This window comes from Saccopteryx leptura, chromosome 1 (genome assembly GCF_036850995.1).
Source record: "Saccopteryx leptura isolate mSacLep1 chromosome 1, mSacLep1_pri_phased_curated, whole genome shotgun sequence".
In the NCBI taxonomy this organism is placed as follows: Eukaryota; Metazoa; Chordata; class Mammalia; order Chiroptera; family Emballonuridae; genus Saccopteryx; species Saccopteryx leptura.
In genome coordinates, this window is record NC_089503.1 from 266,675,432 (window position 1) to 266,696,785 (window position 21,354).

General features: G+C 39.8%; 1 protein-coding gene across 3 annotated transcripts in view; it reads right to left on the bottom strand.

Annotated features, from left to right (window-relative positions):
* KCTD9 (potassium channel tetramerization domain containing 9) overlaps window positions 1-21,354 on the bottom strand; it is a 36,763-nt gene continuing 15,409 nt past the window's right edge. For 2 of the 3 annotated variants that reach the window (XM_066351975.1, XM_066351955.1), the window contains exons 4-12: window positions 19,689-19,785; window positions 18,952-19,010; window positions 18,619-18,747; window positions 13,592-13,659; window positions 13,404-13,499; window positions 12,234-12,383; window positions 4,204-4,309; window positions 2,246-2,379; window positions 1-155 (exon numbers count right to left, since the gene is read on the bottom strand). In XM_066351975.1, the coding sequence (XP_066208072.1) occupies window positions 39-155; window positions 2,246-2,379; window positions 4,204-4,309; window positions 12,234-12,383; window positions 13,404-13,499; window positions 13,592-13,659; window positions 18,619-18,747; window positions 18,952-19,010; window positions 19,689-19,777 (948 nt within the window). In that variant the 5' untranslated portion in view covers window positions 19,778-19,785 and the 3' untranslated portion in view covers window positions 1-38. The remainder of the gene's footprint in view (window positions 156-2,245; window positions 2,380-4,203; window positions 4,310-12,233; window positions 12,384-13,403; window positions 13,500-13,591; window positions 13,660-18,618; window positions 18,748-18,951; window positions 19,011-19,688; window positions 19,786-21,354) is intronic. The other variant, XM_066351965.1, reaches the window with a different exon arrangement.

The following is a 21,354-nucleotide window of genomic DNA, read 5'->3' on the forward strand; positions in this document are numbered from 1 at the left end:
TTTTTCATCTTGAGCATCTTCCTCCAGCCCTGAGATTCTCATCTGACACTTTGTGACATATGTAGTGGGGTCAGCATCTCTTCGAATATAGCTCCCTTCACGTTGGAACCTCTCAGGTTGGCTTCCTGAAGGTCACACCCAGACAGATCACAGTTCTGTAAGACAAATGCAATAACCATGGAACTAATAATGAGATTTAAAGCTTTATCTGTTTCTTCTCAGAAATGACTCCGGGGCATGTTAGGAAAATGTTCCTATATAATAAAACTCAGTTATTTCAGGAAAACTTCTCTTTAGAAGAAAGTCAGGCCTGACCTGTGGTGGTGCAGAGGATGGAGCATTGACCTGAAATGTTGAGGTTGCTGGTTTGAAACCCTAGTCCTGCTGAGTCCAGGCATGTACAAGAAGCAACTACTACAAGTTGATGCTTCCTGTCCCCATCCCCTGCCTTTTTCTCTCTCTCTTTCTCTTCTCCCTCTAAAATCAATAAAGTTTTAAAACAAATTTTTCTTGAGATCATAGAGTGCTAGACCAGACACGGATTCTGAGTAAGTCCCTGGGGATGGTAGATACAACGGTCAAAGAGAAGGTGACTGCACATAACCATCAGGACAGAATGTCAGCAGCTACCCCGCAAAAGTCAACCTGTTTAGTCTTTGCAATCAGGTGGACTGAGGGAGGTTTTCCCTATTTAACAACATTGACTATATGGCTTCTAAAAATCAAAGAAAAAAAATCATCATCTTAGAAGACAGTAACAAATAATAAAAAATTAAATAAGAGTACTTAAATAGGTTTATCTCTTCAGCCTTCTCTGGTTCTTTTAAGTTTAAGAACATAACCCTAAACTGGCCCTTGCCAGCTGCCTCAGTGGATAGAGTGTCAGCCCTGCATATAGATGTCCTGGATTCGACACCAGGTCAGGGCACACAAAAGTGACCATCTGCTTCTCCTCCTCTCCCTCTGCCCCCTGCTCTCCCTGTACCTCTCTTGCAGCCAGTGGCTCGACTCGATTGAGCATCAGCCCCAGGTGCTGAGGATGGCTTAGTTAGTCTAAGTGCATCAGCCTTAGGTGCTAAAAATAGCTCAGTTGATTTCAGCACTGACCCCAGACAGGGGTTACTGGATGGGTCCTGGTCCAGGTGCATGCAGGAGCCTGTCTCACTATCTCCCTTCCTTTCACTTAAAAAGAACACAAAAAACTTTAAACTTTAATAGAACCTGCTACTCTGCTGCTTAGAGCTATAAAGAAAAGAAGGCAAAATATTATAAAATTAACAGCAAGCTAAATTTTGATGTTCTGTACTCTATAATCCAATCTATGCCAGACTTCCCTGTATCGGGCCATACTGTTCAATATGATGGCACCAGCTACATGTGGCCATTTATATTTAAATGAATTAAAAGCAAACAAAATTTCAAAGTCCATCTCAAGTATTCAATAGCCACATGTGATTGACAGCTACTGTACCGACCAGACACAAAGCATGTCTGGCAGTGCAGAAAGTGCCCCTGGAGAGCTGAGGTAGGCCTCCCACAGCTATTAGCTGCTGGCTAACTCATAAAATCAAGACAAAATGTAGACTACAGTGCTGCTGAGACAGATGACTGGGCAAAAGGAAAATCTCACGTTGAGATTTTAAAAAAATGTTTATTTTACTGATTTCAGAGACAGAGGAAGGGAGAGAGAGACAGAGAGTAACACTGATGTGTTCCTATATGTGCCCCGACCTGGGATCGACCAGCAACTTCTGTATTTCAGGACGAAGCTCTAACCAACCAAGATATCTGGCCAGGGCATCACATTGAGATTTAAAACAAAAATAATGCCAATTTAGAATATAGGCTTTCCCCAAACCTGATTTCACATCTGATATTGTTTAATTTCTCAAGTAGTTTAAGAAATAATCTGGTCCCATTTAATCTTTTGGAATAAAAATTTAAGAAAGATAATAAATTAGGTTAATAAAGCACCTATCAAACTTATCTACAGGAGAAAAAGAAAGAAGTGAAATCAACTTCAAATGTCAGATGAGCCTTCAGTGTGAAACTGGCATCTCTGACGTGGGTGGCCCGGCTCTGGGATTCAGGTCTGTTGATCAAGCAGGGGAAGGAAACACCAGTCCGCTGTGCTGCTGTTACTGGAAGCTCTCACCAGCCAACTACGGTATGATCTCAATAAACTCTGTGTGAGGTACTCAAGAGTTTCTAAATCAACAAAACTCTTTAAAAATGTGTGTCTCACCTCTAAATCAGTTCCTGCTAGGGTTGCTCCTCTGAGGTTACAGTTCTTCAACTTCGCATTTTTTAAGGTAGCAACTCGCAGGTTAATTCCTGTCATCTGACTCCCTTCCATATCCACACCTTTTAGGTTAGCACCTAGAGTAAACATACAATACTTGGGGATTAGCTGGACTTAAAAATATTTAGTTACCCACCTTCAAAAAACCACAATAAGACTTACATGGAGGAGAGGGATGACAGGCTGCTTTAACTTCTGCAAATGATTCTGAACTATAAATCTCAAGGTCTCAACCAACTTACATATATAGAGTTCACTGTTAATGATTTGTTCACCCATACTATGAATTAAGAATGGTTTTTTTGTGGGTTTTTTTTTTTACAGAGACAGAGAGAGAGTCAGAGAAAGGGATAGACAGGGGCAGACAGACAGGAACGAAGAGAGATGAGAATCATCAATCATCAGTTTTTCGTTGTGACACCTTAGTTGTTCATTGATTGCTTTCTCATATGTGCCTTGACCATGGGCCTTCAGCAGACCGAGTGACCCCTTGCTCGAGCCAGCGACCTTGGGTCCAAGCTGGCGACCTTGGGGTCTCAAATCTGGGTCCTCCGCATCCCAGTCCAACACTCTATCCACTGCGCCACTGCTTGGTCAGGCTAAGAATGTTTTAGTCTATATTTTTGAGGAGGAAATGCAATTTGGTCTCATGATAATTAGCACTTTTATAATAAGCCTTCATAAATTTATGTCAAGGAAGATAAGTACTATGTCTTCTAAACATACAAGTAAACCAAAAGACCAGTGTACAGATGCAAGAAAACAATGAGAAATTCATAAACAAAACATTAAACCTAAAAATGACAAAAACTTCCTGGTTTTGTGCAAACAGAAAACCTTTTTTCTTTCAAATTTTTCCATTGATTGAAGAGAGAAGCATCACCTTGCTGCTCCACTTAGATGTGCACTCACTGGTTGCTTCCTCTACGTGCCCTGACCAGGGACTGAACCTACGACTGAGATAAGAATCCCTCTTTTACTAACAGGTTTAAAAGGCATTTTATGATTTAGGCCAAGCATTCAGAGAGATTTTGTAAATGTGATTTTTATACTTGTGTGTGATTTATACCAGCTCAAGATGGCCGATCTCATTCCTGCTCAGGAAGGGCTGTTATATTGTAAATAGAGAAGTTTTTGTACTAGATTTTGAGAGGAAGGAGGAAGGAGTCTCTGACCCCTCCCTTCCCCACACCTGTGAGGAAGAAGGTAAACAGCCAGGAATGTGGAGAAGGGAGATTTGAGTAGCCCTTTCCTCTCCCCTTTCTTTCTCCTTAATGGGCGGTTTACAAACACTTATCCTCTGACATCATTTAACCCCTCCCATGCTGAAATCGTGTGATTGACCTATGTACTTCTAGACAAAGGAATTACGAGATCCATGTATGTGAACCTGTGTTCTGTAAAAGGTATATAAGATGTAAGAAATCTAATTTTGGGGAGCTACCTGTCTTTGGAGTCACAAGCCCTGCGTGTTCTGCCGGCTTTAATAAATTCTCTTTTCCTCTTACAGTTATCTGTGTGTCAATCCTCCATTGGGTTGCTTTCCTGCAACATGACTTCACTGTGAAGGGATGAGACTCTATCCACTGAGCCACCTGGCCAGGGCCTAAAATTCTTAATTTTGGTCAGTATGTTGCTCTGTTTGAAAGTTTAAGATGTTGCTATTTAATTCCCCAACTGAGCCTCATTGAGTATTAGCGGCTGGATTTTCCCGAGTTCTCAATGTTGGTTAGCATGTGACTGAGACCAAGGAATGGCTGATCCCTGTGCAAATTCTCCAAGTACGGTGACAGGAAATCTACCCCTGTATGATTGTTTTACCAGTGGCAATTACTTTGTTGGGCTTTTAACTTAATGATATGTTTTTCCCTTAGAAAAGGTAATTATAGACAGAATCTCACCTTCTAAATTGGCTTTAAGACCAGAAGGATCTTCAAAGTTGCACAGTTTCAGGGAAGCCCCTTCTGCATTGGAACAGAGCATCTTGACCCCCTGGAGATTTGCACACTGGCAAGAGAAAAGTCCATGTTCTAAGGTTCAGAATTTTGTTTGGAAAAGAAGGACTGTCTCAAACAGTTGTTAAAACATTTTTAACTTCCACTGCTGAAAGTCTTTTTAAAAGAAAGGGTATATTAGCCCAATGCTAGCAAAAAAGAAGACTGGTCTTGGCCTGGAGTCTAAACCACCAGCATAGCTGAGTAGGAAAGACAGGCATATCAGTTGTCCTGGAGTTCGCAAGTGACATCAAGTAAGGGAGGAAATGCAAGCTGTTCCGAAAGGATTTAGGTTAGCTGCAGACAAAGGGGAGGGTGTGAAGCAGGGCTAGTTCAGGGACAGGCAGAGCAGAGCCTAAGGAAAAGTCTGCCCTGTGGATGTTGATTAGCATCAGCTGTGGGTGGGAGGTAGATTGGAAAATTCACGTGTAAATAAAGCAGAAGGTTCCTGGGGTTCTGTGGTGCCTGGGTACTCTCTGTTTTGGATAATCTCAGAAACAGATACCTGGAAATTAATCCTAAATTCCAAAAGATACACAGGAATGTGAGCAGTCTTTCATCAGAACCATTAACAGCTATTAACAGGCTAGCTGGTCCATCTCTCACTCTTCAGCAGTATAATTTTAATTAATTGATTAATTTGTTTATTTAAAAAAATTAAATTCATTTATTCATTTTTTTGGAGAGGAGAGACAGAGAGAGAAAGAGAGAGAAAGAGAGAGAAGGAGAGGAGGAGCAGGAAGCATCAACTCCCATACGTGCTTTGCAAGGCAAGCCCAGGGTTTCGAACCAGCGACCTCAGTGTTCCAGGTCGATGCTAAGTTTATCCACTGCACCACCACAGGCCAGGTCGGTATAATTTTAATTTAAAATGTCTCAAAATTTTTCTCATCACAGTAAAAGAAAAAAATAGAAAAGGGGAAAGAAAATTAATTTCTGTTGACAATAAAGACTTCCAATTGAATTCAATATGAACTAAGAACTGTGTTAACAAATTTAAAATCTCCATTTCAAAAGAAACAACTCAATCCATGCAGGCCCACTTTCCATGAAATTTAAGAGTTTAGATAAAGAAGTTGGGGAGTCTGAATTCTGATATATTCATTTCTATTTTTATAACCAGCCCTGGGCATGACAGCTGACAGTTGAAATGTATAGATAAGGAAATCATAAACTTGTCAGGGTTGTGCATTTTCTCTTCTGTATTACTGTAGCAATCAATAATATTATAGATATTCAATCATGCTACTACCACCTTCATTTCAAAAGTCAGAATACTAAAGTCAGCTATTAAAGACATCACCCAACTACAAATCAGTAACAAGTTGTTGATAGGATCTTTTTGCACCAACCAATGCTACACAACATTGTCAACCTTATGCATCCAAATCACAGGGCAAAATAGAGAGTAAAAAGCTAGAAAATAGATGTTAGAATTTTAAATTATGCCATTTTATCTCAAAGGGTTCAGTGCTATCAGCTTTGAACTCTGACAACTACTTGATAAGGCAGCAAGTATTTATAGGGGTGACAAAAACATTAGACCTTCACAAAATTGTTACCAAAGTAGATACGAATGCTAAAGTGTTTAAAATCGGTTAAGACACTATACAGTGGTACCTTGAGATACGAGCAGACCAACATACGAATTTTTTTTTTAAGATATGAGCTGCGACTTGGTCCATATTTTTGTTCGAGATCTGAGCGAAATTCCGAGATATGAGTCATGATTCGGGAAGCTGCCGCTAGTTGGCGCATTGGCGCACGGGTCCAGTATCAGCAGCACAACACCAGCATCTCGTTCTTTCTCACGTGTTACTCGCAGAATCAAGTCGAATCTCGTGTGCTGTACTTGTTCTTACATCATTTTTGCATTTTTTACTAACTTTTTTTGTGTGCTATCATGGGGCCGAAGAAAGTGCGTGTCAAGGACAGTGGTGAGAAGAAGAGAATGATGTCGACAGAAGTAAAGCAAGAATAGAAAAACATGAGCGTGGTGTACGAGTGATTGAACTGGCAAGGCTGTATGACTGCAATACATCTACAATTTGTACCATCCTTAAACAAAAGGATGCCATAAAAGCACAAATCCAGTGAAAGGAACTATAATTCTGTCCCAATTAAGGACAAATATCTATGGAGAAATGGAGAAGCTTCTGCTGGTGTGGGTGAAAGAGAAAGAGCTGGCAGGAAATACAGTGATGGAGACTGTAATATGTGAAAAGGCACATATTATTTACGGCGACTTGAAAAAGAAAGAACTATCAACCTCAAAAGAGGCAGAAGATATGTTTAAGGCAAGTCACAGCTGGTTTGAAAATTTCAAGAAGAGATCTGGCATCCACTCGGTGGTGAGGCATGGTGAAGCTGCGAGTGGTGACGTTAAGGCAGCTGAGGAGTACATCGCACGTTTTGCTGCGCTTATCGCAAAGGAAGGCTACATCCCCCAACAAGTGTTCAACTGTGACAAAACAGGATTGTTTTGGGAAAAAACGCCCCGGAGGACTTTCATCGCCGCAGAGAAGAAGAAGCCGCCAGGCCATAAACCCATGAAGGACCGTCTGACCCTTGCACTGTGTGCAAATGCTAGCGGTGACTGTAAAGCCACTGCTAGTGTATCATCCCAAAAATCCTCGAGCCTTTAAGACTCACAAGATCCTTAAAGAAAAACTACAGGTTATGTGGTGTGCCAATGCTAGGGCATAGGTTACATGGCAGTTTTTATTGAATGGGTAAATCTCGTCTTTGGTCCTGCAGTAAAGAAAAATCTTCAAGAAAATAAACTCCCAATGAAAGCATTACTAATCCTTGATAATGCTCGAGCCCACCTACCTGGTCTTGAAGATAACATTCTCGATGAGTTCAAATTTGTGAAAGTGCTCTACTTCCCACCCAACATGACTTCAATCTTGCAGCCTATGGATCAGCAGGTCATTTCCAACTTTAAAAAGCTTTACACAAAGCACTTGTTCTGCTGCTGCTTTAAGGTGACTGAGAATACAATTCTAACCCTTCGAGAGTTTTGGAAAGATCACGACAACATCGTGATATATTTACGCATTATTGACTTGGCATGGCAAGAGGTTACAAGAACCTTAAACTTGACATGTAAAAAGTTATGGTCTGATGTTGTTGCAGACAGGTACTTCAAAGGATTCAAACCAGAGACTGAGACTGAGGTAGAAGCGTTGGAGGAGATTGTGTCCCTTGGAAAGTCGATGGATCTGGAGGTAGATGAGGGTGACATAAATGAGCTCGTTGAGGAACATGAGGAGGAACTCTCAACTGAGGAGTTGAAGGAGCTACAGATGCAACATACGGAGCTTCTGCAAGAGATTAGTAGTGAGGAGGAGGTAGAGTCGGAGGAAGTGATTTCTACAAATGAAATTAAAGACATGCTGGCAGTGTGGGAGAAGCTTTCAAGTTTCATTGAAAAGAAACACCCAGAAAAAGTTTCAACTGGTCGTGCTTCAGCACTTTTTAATGACCCTTGTTTGTCACATTTCCGTAACATTTTAAAAGGCAGGCAAAAGCAAAACTCTTTGGATAGATTTTTATTCAAAAGTCTTGCAAGTGAAAGTGCTGAAAGTGCAGCCAAAAGGGCAAAAACAGGTGATGATTAAATGAAAAATACGTAATGTTAAGCTTAGGTTAAGTTTAAAGTTAAGAAAGTGCACTTTTTTTTACAATTAAGCTTTTATGGTTTCATTTTAAGTAAAGAAAGTGCAGTTTTAGTTTTGTTTAAAGTAAAGAAAATGCAGTTTTAGTTTACATTTAGTGTTAAGAAAGTGCAGTTTTAGTTTACGTGTCTACAGTGCCTGCATCCCTTCCTCCCTCCCTCCTCCTCCGCCATTCACCTCCATTAGCCGCACTCATCTGTCTCCAAGGTAAGAATACAGTACTAAATAACACTTTTTTATTTCATATATTTTGCTATGCATTGGTAAAGTATACATATGTGTTTCTTAATTAAAAATATGTCTTTTTTCATAATTTAGGATGGTTTGGGGATGTTTCACAGGGCTGGGACGGATTAAATCTATTTCAGTTATTTTGAAGTTATTTTTATTTATTCATTCATTTTAGAGAAGAGAGACGGGGAGAGAGAGAGAGAGAGAGAGAGAGAGAGAGAGAGAGAGAAGGGGGGAGGAGCAGAAAGCGTCAACTCCCATATGTGCCTTAACTGGGCAAGCCCAGGGTTTTTAACCGGCGACCTCAGCGTTCCAGGTCAACACTTGATCCACTGCACCACCACAGGTCAGGCTATTTCAGTTATTTTAAATGAGAGAAATTTGTTTGATCTACGAGTTGACTGACTTACGAGCTCAGTTACAGAATGAATTAAACTCATATCTCAAGGTACCACTGTATAAATAAAAACTATAGTTGTTATAAGTAGAAGAGTGAAGAAATCTAAAATCCTAAGACTGATCAAGTTATGTTATAGCCATACCTACCAAGAAAAATCCTTGTTTCCTAAGTGCAATTTCATTTACCCTGTGGTGAGTTCTACTGAAAGGAGATAAGCCACAGATCATTTAAAACCACGGATAATTGATGAATGCATACACATTCCCGTCTATACCTGCACATTGATAGGAAGTAGTGCAGAAGCTCAAACTGATACATAGGATAATGAGCACCCAGAAGGACATAACTAAACATAACTAAAAGACAACTGGAGTTTTTGTACTTAAAAACATAACAAGACAGGAAGCTGATACATGAAAACAAATGTCCCCGGTTCTCTCGGTATTGCTCCCAGTGAAACAGTCGAAACTACCCGAAGTTCCCATGGTAACTATACCGGTAGGGCTCTGAACTCAAAGCCGCACTACAGAATCTCACAAGGAAACACATCAAGCAGAGAGTCAGTGAAGTTGTATGTCTTCAAGCCCAGAAAGCACTTGCCCAGTCATCAAATGGCCGAGTCAATGCTGAGGACTTGGCTGCTATCCAGGACGGAAGCCGGGAGAGCTGTATTCTCTCCCTGTTTGGGGCCGCGGGCTTTGAGGAGAGCAGTTAGGTTATTACTGCTATTTCTTAAATATGATAATGGTATTAACATTTCAAAATAGCCCTTTCCTTTAAGAGATAAATATTTACAAGTAAAATAATGAATTGCTTCAATCTAATCTGTGGGGAGGTACAGACCAAACAAAATGGTTTATTTGCTGATACCTGCTGAAGCTAAGAGAGGAGGCACGAGGGGAGAGTTTGCTAGCCATCCCATTTTTGTTTACGTTTGACATTTTCCAAATGAAAAAGCCATTAAGAAAATAAGGAAGAGGCAGGGGTCTGCCTCACTATCTCCGCTCTTCTCACTTAAAAAAAAAAAAAAAAAAAAAAAAAGGAAAAAGAAAATAAGGAAGAGAAAACACATGGTTCTGAGTCCAGTTCCAGCTCCGCGACAGGCTGGCTTTCCGGCTTGGGCAAGCGTCTGGTTTCAGCCTCTCCGTCTGTTAGACAGCAGGTTCCCACGCAGTGACCACCAGGGCACTCCCAGCCCCACCCCTCCATGCGTCCTGGACTGGGGATATGTGGCTGAGACCTGTGGGATATGAGGCTTCCCTGCGCAGGCCACAGCCTCTGGTGGGTGGCGGAGAGAGAAGAAACAGGACCCGGCTGACTGAACAGTGTGGCACCAGCACGGACTGCTTAACAGTCACGGCGACTGAGACCACCTTGGTTGGCCTAAGAATAGATGGTTCCTATGAAAACTTTCATAGCCCGAGAGGGATGAACTGGCTGAGAAGTTCAGTTAGAGGGGTGGGACCGTGGATGTACCTCATGTTGGGCACACGTTGTAGGTTGTGGACATTACAATACACGAGCTATTTAGCAGCAGTCATTGTCACCACCTACACACTCTTGAATGTAAGCTGTTTTCATCACTGATAATCTTATAATTTTATAGCACATCATTTTATCGAATATATATATATATATATATATATATTACCTTCACATCAATTATATCATCTGGGTAGAACGAGTATTTACAGATAAGAAAATGTGGGTCTGCTTCACAGGCAGAAATAATACACTTAAGTAGAACTCAAATACAACTGTAGTGAAGGACTCACACTGTTTTATCTTTTATTGTTTGTCCTTAAAACCAGCCAAGCTGCCTCTTCACATCTCACTATTTAAAGACTAGGTCCTTTAAACCTTTTCTTTTGCTGTTGGTCTTTTGCTTATTTTGCTGCCAGTTTGATTCTTCCTCATAAAATGGAACAAGGAAAGTAAAAAAAAGAAACAAACAAAAACACCAGAAATGTATGATACATTAGCAGACTTTGTTACTAGATCTAAAATAAGCTTCATGAAAAAATAGGTTGCAATTAAGCAATAAAACCAAAATTATAAAATTTAATAAACATTTATTCAATGACTACTAAAAGCAAGTACTGTATTAGGTGTTGTTAATTCAAAAGGCATATAGGCCCTGGCCGGTTGGCTTAGCGGTAGAGCGTCGGCCTGGCATGTGGAAGTCCTGGGTTCCATTCCCAGTCAGGGCACACAGGAGACGCACCCATCTGCTTCTCCACCCTTCCTCCTCTCCTCTCTCTCTATTTCTCTCTTCCCCTCCCACAGCCAAGGCTCCATTGGAGCAAAATGTTGGCCTGGGTGCTGAGGATGGCTCCGTGGCCTCCACCTTAGGTGCTAGAATGGCTCCAGCCACACAGAGCGATGCCCCAGATGGGCAGAGTATTGCCGCCTAGTGGGCATGCCAGGTGGATCCCGGTTGGGCACATGCGGGAGTCTGCCCCTCTGCCCTTCTGCTTCTCACTTCAGGAAAAAAAAAAAAAGACATATAGAATCCCTGGCCTGACAGTTCAGTTGGTAGAGCATTGTCCCAAAGTGCAGAGGTTGCCTGTTCAATCCCAGTCAGAGCACATACAGGAACAGATCCATATTCCTGTCTCTCTCCTTCTCTCCCCCTTCCTCTCTCGCTAAAATCAATTAAGAAAAACAACTAAAAATAAAAAGATATATAGATATGTTTTAGATATATGTAGACATGCGCATTCATGTTAAGGAACTTAAAGTTGTTAGAAGTTAGTAGATTTTACTGTTGGTTCTACATATGTCATCTATATACCCAAATTATCACAGGAAATTGCTACATACATACATGCATACACACATGTGCACACACACACCTACATATACCTACATGTAACGCTTATATACATATGTAGAGAGAAGGAGAGAGCCGAAGTTACAAAATCAACCCATTTCACTTTCAGAGTCTTCAGTTATATCAGTCTAAGTAAAAGCTTCAGAAAGAGACTGGTATAATTTTTGCTCTCTGAGAATGCTCAAAGGACTAAAAAAAAATTTATTATTGATTTTAGAGAGGAAGAGCAAAAGAGACAGAAACATCGATCTGTCCCAGTATGTGCCCTGACAGGGGATCAAACTGGTGACCTCTGCGTATCAGTACAATGCTCTAACCAGTGGAGCCATCTGGCCAGGGCTCCATTGCATGTTGATGCTTGCATGTGCCCTGACCAGGGATCAAACCTGCAACTGGTGTATCAGGATGATGCTCTAATCCAGTGGTCCCCAACCCCCAGGCCATGGGCCAGTACCGGTCCATGGGCCATTTGGTACCGGTCCACAGAGAAAGAATAAATAACTTACATTATTTCCGTTTTATTTATATTTTAGTCTGAACAATGTTTTATTTTTGAAAAATGACCAGATTCCCTCTGTTACATCTGTCTAAAACTCACTCTTGACGCTAGTCTCGGTCACGTGATACATTTATCCATCCCACCCTAAAGGCCAGTCCGTGAAATTATTTTCTGACATTAAACTGGTCTGTGGCCCCAAAAAGGTTGGGGACCACTGCTCTAACCAACTGAGCTACTGGGCCACAGCAAGACTAAAGATTTAATTTTTCTTTAAAAACCCAAAGTGAATCTTACATCAAGCACTGATCCAGAGAGGTCAGCTCGTTCAAGATTTGCACAGCAGAGATTAGCATGTGCAAGATTGCAGTGGCTTAAATTGGCCATTTTGAAGTTAATGTACCGAAGATCCAAACGAGAAAGATCAGCACCACTGAAGTTTAAACCCTAAAATTAAAACATACAAATTGTCATGATATTTGAACCATCTGTTGTATTAAATTTAATTACTGTAGCTAACCACCAAGGTTATTTATTTTTAGAGAGAGAGAGAGGGAAGAAGGGAGAGAGAGGGTGAGAAGCATCAACTTGTAGTTGCTTTCACTGTGGCTGTGTATTGGACTTCTTGTGCATGCCTTGACCAAGGTCGTGCCAGTGTCCCCTTGCTTAAGCCAGTGATCTCTGGGCCCAAGCTGGCAAGCTTTGGGATTGTGTGGAGGATCCCCTGCTCAACCCAGTGACCACACACTGGCAGGTCCATGCTCAGAGCTAGCGACCTTGGGGTTTAGAACCAGTGACCTCAGTGTTCTGGGTCAACACTTTATTCACTGTGCCACCAACAGTCAGGCTATTCACCACGTTTTTTAGAAGCAATTAATGGTTCAATTATTTGGAATTTATTACAAAACATGATCAAATGGAACTTAGATATATAAAACCAATGTCCTGACTGGGTTCTAGTGAAAGAAATTCTTTGTATTTAATTAGAATACAGCCTAGCTACACCTCATTTATACACAGAAGTTTCTAAAGAGGGATTTCTGTTAACCACATACCTGTTGACAAGTATTATTTTTGTTAAACCTAGTTATATTTAAATTATTTTATTAATTCAATAATTCAAGATAGTTTCACTTTTGAAAAGTAAATACTGTGATTTCTAAAATATTTAATGCTATAAAACATAAACATAAAGGCATCTGCCACTGATTGGCATCTACATCTGTACAAATAATTAATGTTTTATTCTAATTACTGAAACTTCTATGGATTACTCAAAAACTTCTACATGAGGACTTCTACTGGACTTTGCTAACCACTTAGGGATTACATCAATGCTATGGCCCATAATTAAATTATATTTTGCATGAAAAATGAAAATGAGGCAAAACAATCCTAGAAGAATGTAAAATGTTATTCACAGATTTGCTGACACAAATACCTCATGTAAAAGTCTGCTTTAATTACCTGGCAACGCAGTTCTGATTTGGTTGGAGTGGCCAGCAGAAACCGGACAAATTCCTTTCGAGATATTGGTGAATGGTCCTCTGGTGGTTGAGAATTCTTGAGAAAACATATTAAAAAATTAGTGTAACACCACTGCTGGGAGATAGCTACAATGAATGTAATATTGGCTAATGTGAAAAGAGCCTTACCTTTATTGCCACTTCTAGGTGTTCAATCAATGAGTCAATACCAAAAAATCTGGCTTCTTCTAACACACCTAACATAATAAAAATAATTTGACTTTTACACAAAACTTCATTTTTTTTCATTCTTAGCCATTTTTCCTTTATCTTTTTTTCCTTTTTTAAAAATATATTTTTTTTTAGAGAGAGAGAGAGAGAAAGAGAAAGAAGGGGGAAAGTGCGAAGCATCAACTTGTAGCAGTTGTTTCTCATATGTGCCTTGACCAGGCAAGCCCAGGGTTTCAAACCAGCGACCTTAGCATTCCAGGTCAACGCTTTATCTACTGTGCTACCACAGGCTGGGTAAATTTCATTTTAATATTTATAGAATTCTTTATGTTAAATTCTCACAATAAAAGTGTAATTCAACATGTAGGTGATTAATATAGAAGAAAAGTAATTCATGTTTAGGACATAATAGGTTATTTTAAAGTATTTGTAAAACAAAGTAGCTCACATTCAGCAAAAGAAAAAAATGGAAAGCTGATAGAACAGAATGAAAGGCTTCCATATTTCAAAATCATTTCTGAAAATTAAGCCATAAGAAAAAAATCCTAATATCACACATTTCTCAAATAATTGATACAGTGATTTTATTGTGAATCTGATAAAAAATAATTAGTTCACCTAATCTTAACATTTCATTGACCTTTTCCAGTGAAGTAGATCTGAATAGGTTTGTCACAAATATCTTTCTGAATTAGGAAATTATGGAGATCAATAAAGTAAACTTCAAAGCAAAAGACAAAAGTATAATTCAGAAACCTTTCTTATAGGAGAGTCAATTTTAAAAATATTTCTATAGGATAAAAGGGATTTTAGCTATCATTTACCTTTCTTAATTTGGTTTAAAATATCTATACATCCTTTTGGTGGCTTATTATACCTATATATTTTCTCACATCTGTTAAAACATTTTCATCAGAGTATGTGGGAATGAATTTGGGATCCATTTTCCTTAAAAATGAAGATTTCAGCCTGACCTGTGGTGGCGCAATGGATACAGCGTCGACCTGGAAATGCTGAGGTCACCAGTTCAAAACCCTGGGCTTGCCTGGTCAAGGCACATATGGGAGTTGATGCTTCCAGCTCCTCCCCCTGTCTCTCTCTCTCCTCTCTCTCTCTCTCTGTCTGTCTGTCTCTCTCCCTCTCTCTCTCCTCTCTAAAATGAATAAATAAAAAAGATTTCAGTAATTCAGTATGCTGAGATTACTTTTTTAAAAAGCACTAAAGAACTACAAAGGTAAGTAAGAAGCATAGTCCTCCTTTCAAATGGTCCGAGCTAACCAGAGTAACTGCAGGCAGAGAAAACCACCTCAGCAGTCATCTGGGAAACAAGATGATGCTCTTTTCTGGGAAAACCTTCCACCTCTAATATTCCAAACACTAAACCGGAGTCATCTGACGACCAGCACACACTCAGATGGCTTCATTTTGGGACTCTTCATGGAGGGGCAGCCACGCTTTTGTCTCTGTCCCTAGTAGGAACCCAGCAAAAAGAGCTTCTAGGGGCCTCACTCTCAGTCTGAGAGTTCCTGAATAAATCAGAACCTCTTGGGGAGTGTGGTAAGCATTTTTTTCTAATTCTAGGTTCAGAACTAAGTCTTAAAAACTTCCAGAAAAGCCTAATAAATACAGAAGATACTCATGGGGCACAGTTGAGGAAAGGACGTGATAATTTAGTGTACTTACTGTTAGCCCCAGGAAGACCTGGACTTGATCTCAGCCCCATCACTACCATTTTTGTCTTGGAGAAGCTACTGAATCTTTCTCTTAACAAAAGCTTCTCCATATTATTACCTTCCTCACAAAGTCATCGGAAATATTCAAAGAGAGAATGTATATTTATTTATTTATTTATTTATTTATTTATTTATTTATTTATTAAGGCAGAGACAGAGAGAGTCAGAGAGAGGGACAGATAAGGACAGACAGACAGGAAGGGAGAGAGATGAGAAACATCAATTCTTTGTTGCGGCTCCTTAGTTGTTCATTGATTGATTTCTCATATGTGTCTTGACGGGGGGGGGGGGGGGGGGAACGGGCCAGGGGGCTACAGCAGACCAAGTGACACCTTGCTCGAACCAGTGACCTTGGGCTCAAGCTGGTGAGCCTTGCTCAAAACAGATGAGCCCGCGCTCAGCCTGGGGACCTTGCGGTCTCAAACCTGAGTCCTCCACATCCCAGTCCGATGCTCTATCCACCGCCTGGTCAGGCGAGATAATGCATATTTATTATCTGATGTAATGCCTACCTCCTGGTGGGTCCTCAATAAATGATTATTCATTACTAAATTATATGTTTTAAATTATTATTAAATGATATGTTTTCCAACATTGAAGACCATTTTCTTTTTCCTATATCAAGCTGGGTTTCAGAAAATTCATGTTAACTTCGGGGAAATAAATAATGAAGTGCTAGAAAAGGTCTCAAGTTGGTAGAATAACTGAACTGTGGTGAGATCTCAATAAAGAATACATATGACAAGGCAATTTAAGTCAGGGCAACAGGGTTTGGAAGACAAATGAAAGAAGAAAAATGAAGATGAGATTATTAGAAAAAGTAAAGGTCATGACAGGCTGGGAATAAAAGGAAACAATGAAGTTAAATAAACTTATGGAGGAGAGCACAAATCAGGAAGAACAAAAATCAAGGTTAGTAAGGAAGTAGGAAGAAGGCACGTAAGTTATTTAGATAAATGCCATCAATGATACAGAGAAGTTAAGTTGGAAAGCTTAACAGAGCCCATAGAACATCTAAAGCTGAGCTTTAAAATGTCATCAGAAGAAGGTGGCCATCTGAGTGAAAAGCAGCAGACTGATACAGTTGCTAAAAAGAATTGGTTTTATAAAACCTGGTTATTTTTATAATAATATTTTTTGCAGAATGACTAAAATAAAAACATTTTACAACACAGATTGTTGTAAAGCTAGCAGCCCGTCAGGCCGATTCTAATGTGTTTAATATACAGTGTTTTCAAAATCAGATTTCACATAAAATCTTAGATTTACAGGTTTTCTTCAAAAAAAAGAAAAAAAAAAACCAAGGCCCTGGCACCCTAAGTCTACACACGTGGCAATAATCTGTGAAGATGAATAGGCATGTACACTCAAAATCATCACACATGCCTGCATTCCTCAAGTCAGACCAAATTCAATCACATGGAGGCCTATACACTGAATATGCAACCACAGCTGTGTGTGTGTGTGTGTGTGTGTGTGTGTGTGTGTGTGTGTGTGTGTATGGGGGGTAGGGCTCAGCAAAGGACAATGGCATCTGCCTGCACTTCTGTCTGGGAGAGAGCTAGAAAGGCAGCTAACTCTCTCATCCTGAAGCCAGACAATTCAGTTCGTCAACATATGTCCCTGGTGCTTTCAAGCTACTGCCTCTTCACTGGAGCTTAAGGTGGATATTTGAGTGAGTCTGTGTGTGGACCCTTTAAGATCATGGCTTGGCCCTCTGTCTCACCTGGAAGGAATGCCCATTGACTTCCACAGCTAGATACTGCCGCAAGGCAGCTTCTCATAGCACCAGTGCCCTGTGGGGGCTGGGCCCCCTTGCTCCACAGGGGGAACTTCGGCAACAGAGCTATCTACCAGATTCTTAACTGCCATATGTGGGTGTGGAACCAGACTATTTTGTACACAAACACACACCCGCCCCCACCAGTCTTGCCATAATTTCTTCTTTCTATCCTTAGTCATGGGCATCTCTTCAGCTAGTCTTCAGGTGGTTCTCAAGGGTGGTTATTCTATAATTTAGTTGTAAGTTTGATGGGGTTGTGGGTGGAGGTGAGTACTGCATTTACCAACTCCTCCATCTTGACTGGAAGTCTCGATGAGTGTATTTTTAACATTCAAAGGGGACTCAGAGAGACTTTCCCCAAGACTGTGTACCTGAGCCTATACCTACTTCTATACCAATATAACAGCGATTTTCCACTGGTGTTTTGCAAGAATTTTAAAAGATTCAATAACTGACTATTTAGTCACTGACCTCTTTTCCCTTAGATTCAATTAAAAAATTGACTATAGCCAACATAACATAACAATAGCCATTTGCTGTGAATGAATCAAAACCATACCTATTTTTTTTCAGACAGGCAAAAAATAATTTTTTTGTAATTTTAGTAATTACTAGTTTATGTGTGCCATTAGATAAAAAAGGTTGAAAATCACTGCTCTACACACTCGTGTACAGTTGACCCTTGAACAGTGGGGGCTGGGAATGTTGACCCCCACTCCATCAAAAATCTGCATACATTCCAGTCTACCTGAATCATTACCAGCTAGAAGCAGCGGTCATTGGGACTTGGACATGAGCTGCAAAGTATAGAATGGTGACAACAATTCCAGTGCCATGTGGACTTTTCCTGTGGGGAACTTTCCTGGACTCCTGCTCCCTGTGACAGCTCCTAACAGACTGAACTGTGGTTGGGTTACATTTTTCAGGGATTTGGCATGGTGATGGGGCCAACTTGGACTTGGGGAACATGTTAAGGACACTACTCTTTTATGGATTCTTGCTGTATTGGCCAAGAGTTTGCTTAAAGGCTTTTAATCACTGTTAAAAAAAAAAAAATCTGCATACAACTTTTGTCTCCCCCAAAAGTTCAGTTGTTCTTGGTATCTGTGCAGACTGGTTCCAGGATCCCAATGGATACTATAATCCATGGATGCTCAAGTCCCTTATATAAAATGGCACAAAACAATGCACATAGTCAGCCCTCTGCACCCAGGGATCCCCAACCACACATCAAAAACACTGTTGATGTGAAAGCTGCAGAGAGGGAGGGCCACAGCATGCTATTTACTGAAAACCATCCACATACAAGTGAACCTGTGCACTGCAAGCGTGTGTTCATGGGTCAACTGTACAAGTAAAATGTTTAGATATACCTTCACTTTATGAAAATATGCTAAGTTAGTAAGCAAGTAAAAACAGAATAAAAATTATAAACTTAAAAAAAGTGAGGAGTTATATTGAAAACTCACCCAGTAAATTAATGCCATCATTTACAATGAGCTGTCCGTGACGCAAGTAGTTCAAAATGGGTTCAAAGTACTCAGGACTTCGGTCAATTAGGAAAGCTCCTCTATGATCTTGCTTATTTCCCCAGACACCTGTGTTACCATTAAAGTGAAGAAAGTCCCCCATAATCAAAAAACAAAGTTAGAATTTTATGGAAGAAAAACTGTGTAACATACTCGCAAGATTTTACTTCTGTAAAAATTATTGATATCATTAAGAAGTACAGGAGAAAAGATAATAAAGTCGTAAAGCTACAAACAATCACACAAAATGTGAAAGCAATGTATAGCACTCACCTCTATCCTTAAACATGTGGGCCAGCATACTGTCGGGTTCTTTATTCACTAAAGTGCTCCTAAGAATTCAGGGAAAAAAATGGATTTCTCCATTTGTCTTTATAAACAAACATATTTAAGTCAAGAGTATACTCGGTCCCAGCTGCTTTCTCAAAAAGATGCATGCTACAACCTGGTAGGAGTGACGCTGGGGAACAAAAACGGGCAGTAAGTGGCCATTTATCAAACCCCTTCTAATCTGGCACTTCCTTTGATTTAACATACTGTTTTAGTTTCCTTTAATGTAAAAAACAAACTATTCAGGTACCAATATTCTTCATCTAAACTTATATTTTCTTATCCCCTTTGTGTAACCAGCTATAGTCTCCATGACTTTTAATATTGTTATTTTTTCCCGGCGTTGCATATATACTGCTCACAAAAATTAGGGGATATTTTAAAATGAATATGAAGCAATACAATATCCCCTAATTTTTGTGAGCAGTAATATGTATTACTGAATATCTAAAAGGCATGCTGTAAAACATTTAATTTTTTCATGCTTTCTCTGGAATGATCTGTAAACCATTTTTCTTCTCTTTTCTTTAAAAGGAACTTTCTAAAAAATGGTTTCTGATAACAGTATATTTAAGAAGTATTTCATTATCTTCTAAAGAAATCAGCAAATTGGAGAAAAAGAACAAATGGTGCATGATGCTCCCTGACACACAGGCCCACACACATAAACACACACCTACCGTGTGGTTGTGAAGTACCGCCCTCCAACATTTAACGTAAGCCAGTCCGTGTGAGATCCTGACATCCCTTCGGGTAGTTTAGCATCCATCTGAGGATCTAGAGATGACATGTAGAAAAAACATATTTAGGTTGGGGATTTGGGGAAGATGGCAATAGCATGATTTTTAAGACTAAAAACACACATAAAAGTGTCTCAGAGCTACCAGGAGACAAAAACTATACCCACAGGTAGCATCTGAAACAAAGCTAGGTGATAAGCATGGAATTAGCATCTTTGAAGGAAGAAGCTGGAAATGAACTCTCAGAACTCACCAGCCAAAACTTCCTCCAGGACAGAGTCCCATACTGCAGATAAAATGTCGGGGGGAAAGTACAAGTTGAACGGAATAGATACGGAAGAAAAAGGATTACAGATAAACTTCAAAAAGTTCTATATTGTAAGGAACCAGAATATATCAGAAGGTGTGTTCCCTATTTTTTAACACTTCATAAAAGCCACTCAAAAGGGAACTCTAGGGCAATGAAATGAGGAAAAGTTTCCTAAGTCAGGCCTCCCTACTCAAGTTAAGGAAAACTAACTTCACATAAAACTGAGCAACAGAAAAGGATTGAGATCAAACTTCATAAACTTTTTTAAAAGAATAAGAATTATATTCCTATAGATAATGAAATGTGCCAGAAAGGCCCATAAAAAAGATTAAAAACTATAACCCACAATTTCAAAACATGCAAACAGAAGTGAATAATATAAGGTATAAAATAATAACATAAATCAGACTTAGAAAATTCAGAAATAAGGTTAAGAGCCTGACCAGGTGGTGGCAAAGTGGATAGAGCATCAGCCTCGCATGCTGAGGACCCAGGTTTGAAACCCCGAGGTCGCCAGCTTGAGTGCAGGTACACCAGCTTGAGCATGAGATCATTGAGATGATCTCATTGTCACTGGCTTGAGCCCAAGGTCGCTGACTTGATCAAGGGGTCACTAGCTTGGCTGGGGTCTCCTGGTCAAGGCATGTATGAGAAGCAATCAGTGAACTAAAGTGCCACAACTAATGAGTTGATGGTTTTTTTTTTACTTAAAAAAATTTTTATTTATTGATTTCAGTGAGAGAGGGAGAGGGAGAGAAAGAGAGAGAGAGAGAGAGAGAGAGAGAGAGAAAGGGAGACAGGAACATTGAGCTGCTCCTACATGTGCCCTGATCAGGAATTGAACCAGTAAACTCTTCACTTCAGAATGACACTCGAACCAACTGAACAATCTGGCTGGGGTCGAGTTGATACTTCTTATCTCTCTCCCTTCCTGTCTCTCTTTTTCTCTCTCTCTCTCTCACACACATAATGAGGTGAGAGAACTCAGGAAATAATTAGAAATAAAAAATAACAATTTCGGAAATGAAGATTAAACTAGAAGACAAAAGAGTAAACAAACACAATAGATAATGCCTTTAGGGAAATAAAAGATGCAAATGAGGAAAGCTTGAATAACCAAAAAAATATATAAAGAAATGAAAAGTGTTTAATACATATTTCAAATATATTAAGAAGACTTAAAATATATTAGTTAAGTGTACAAGATTCACCATACATACAAGAAAAGTCCTAGAAAAAGAACAGGCAAGGGACAAAATAAATACATAATTTAAACTTGAAGAAAAATTTTCTGAA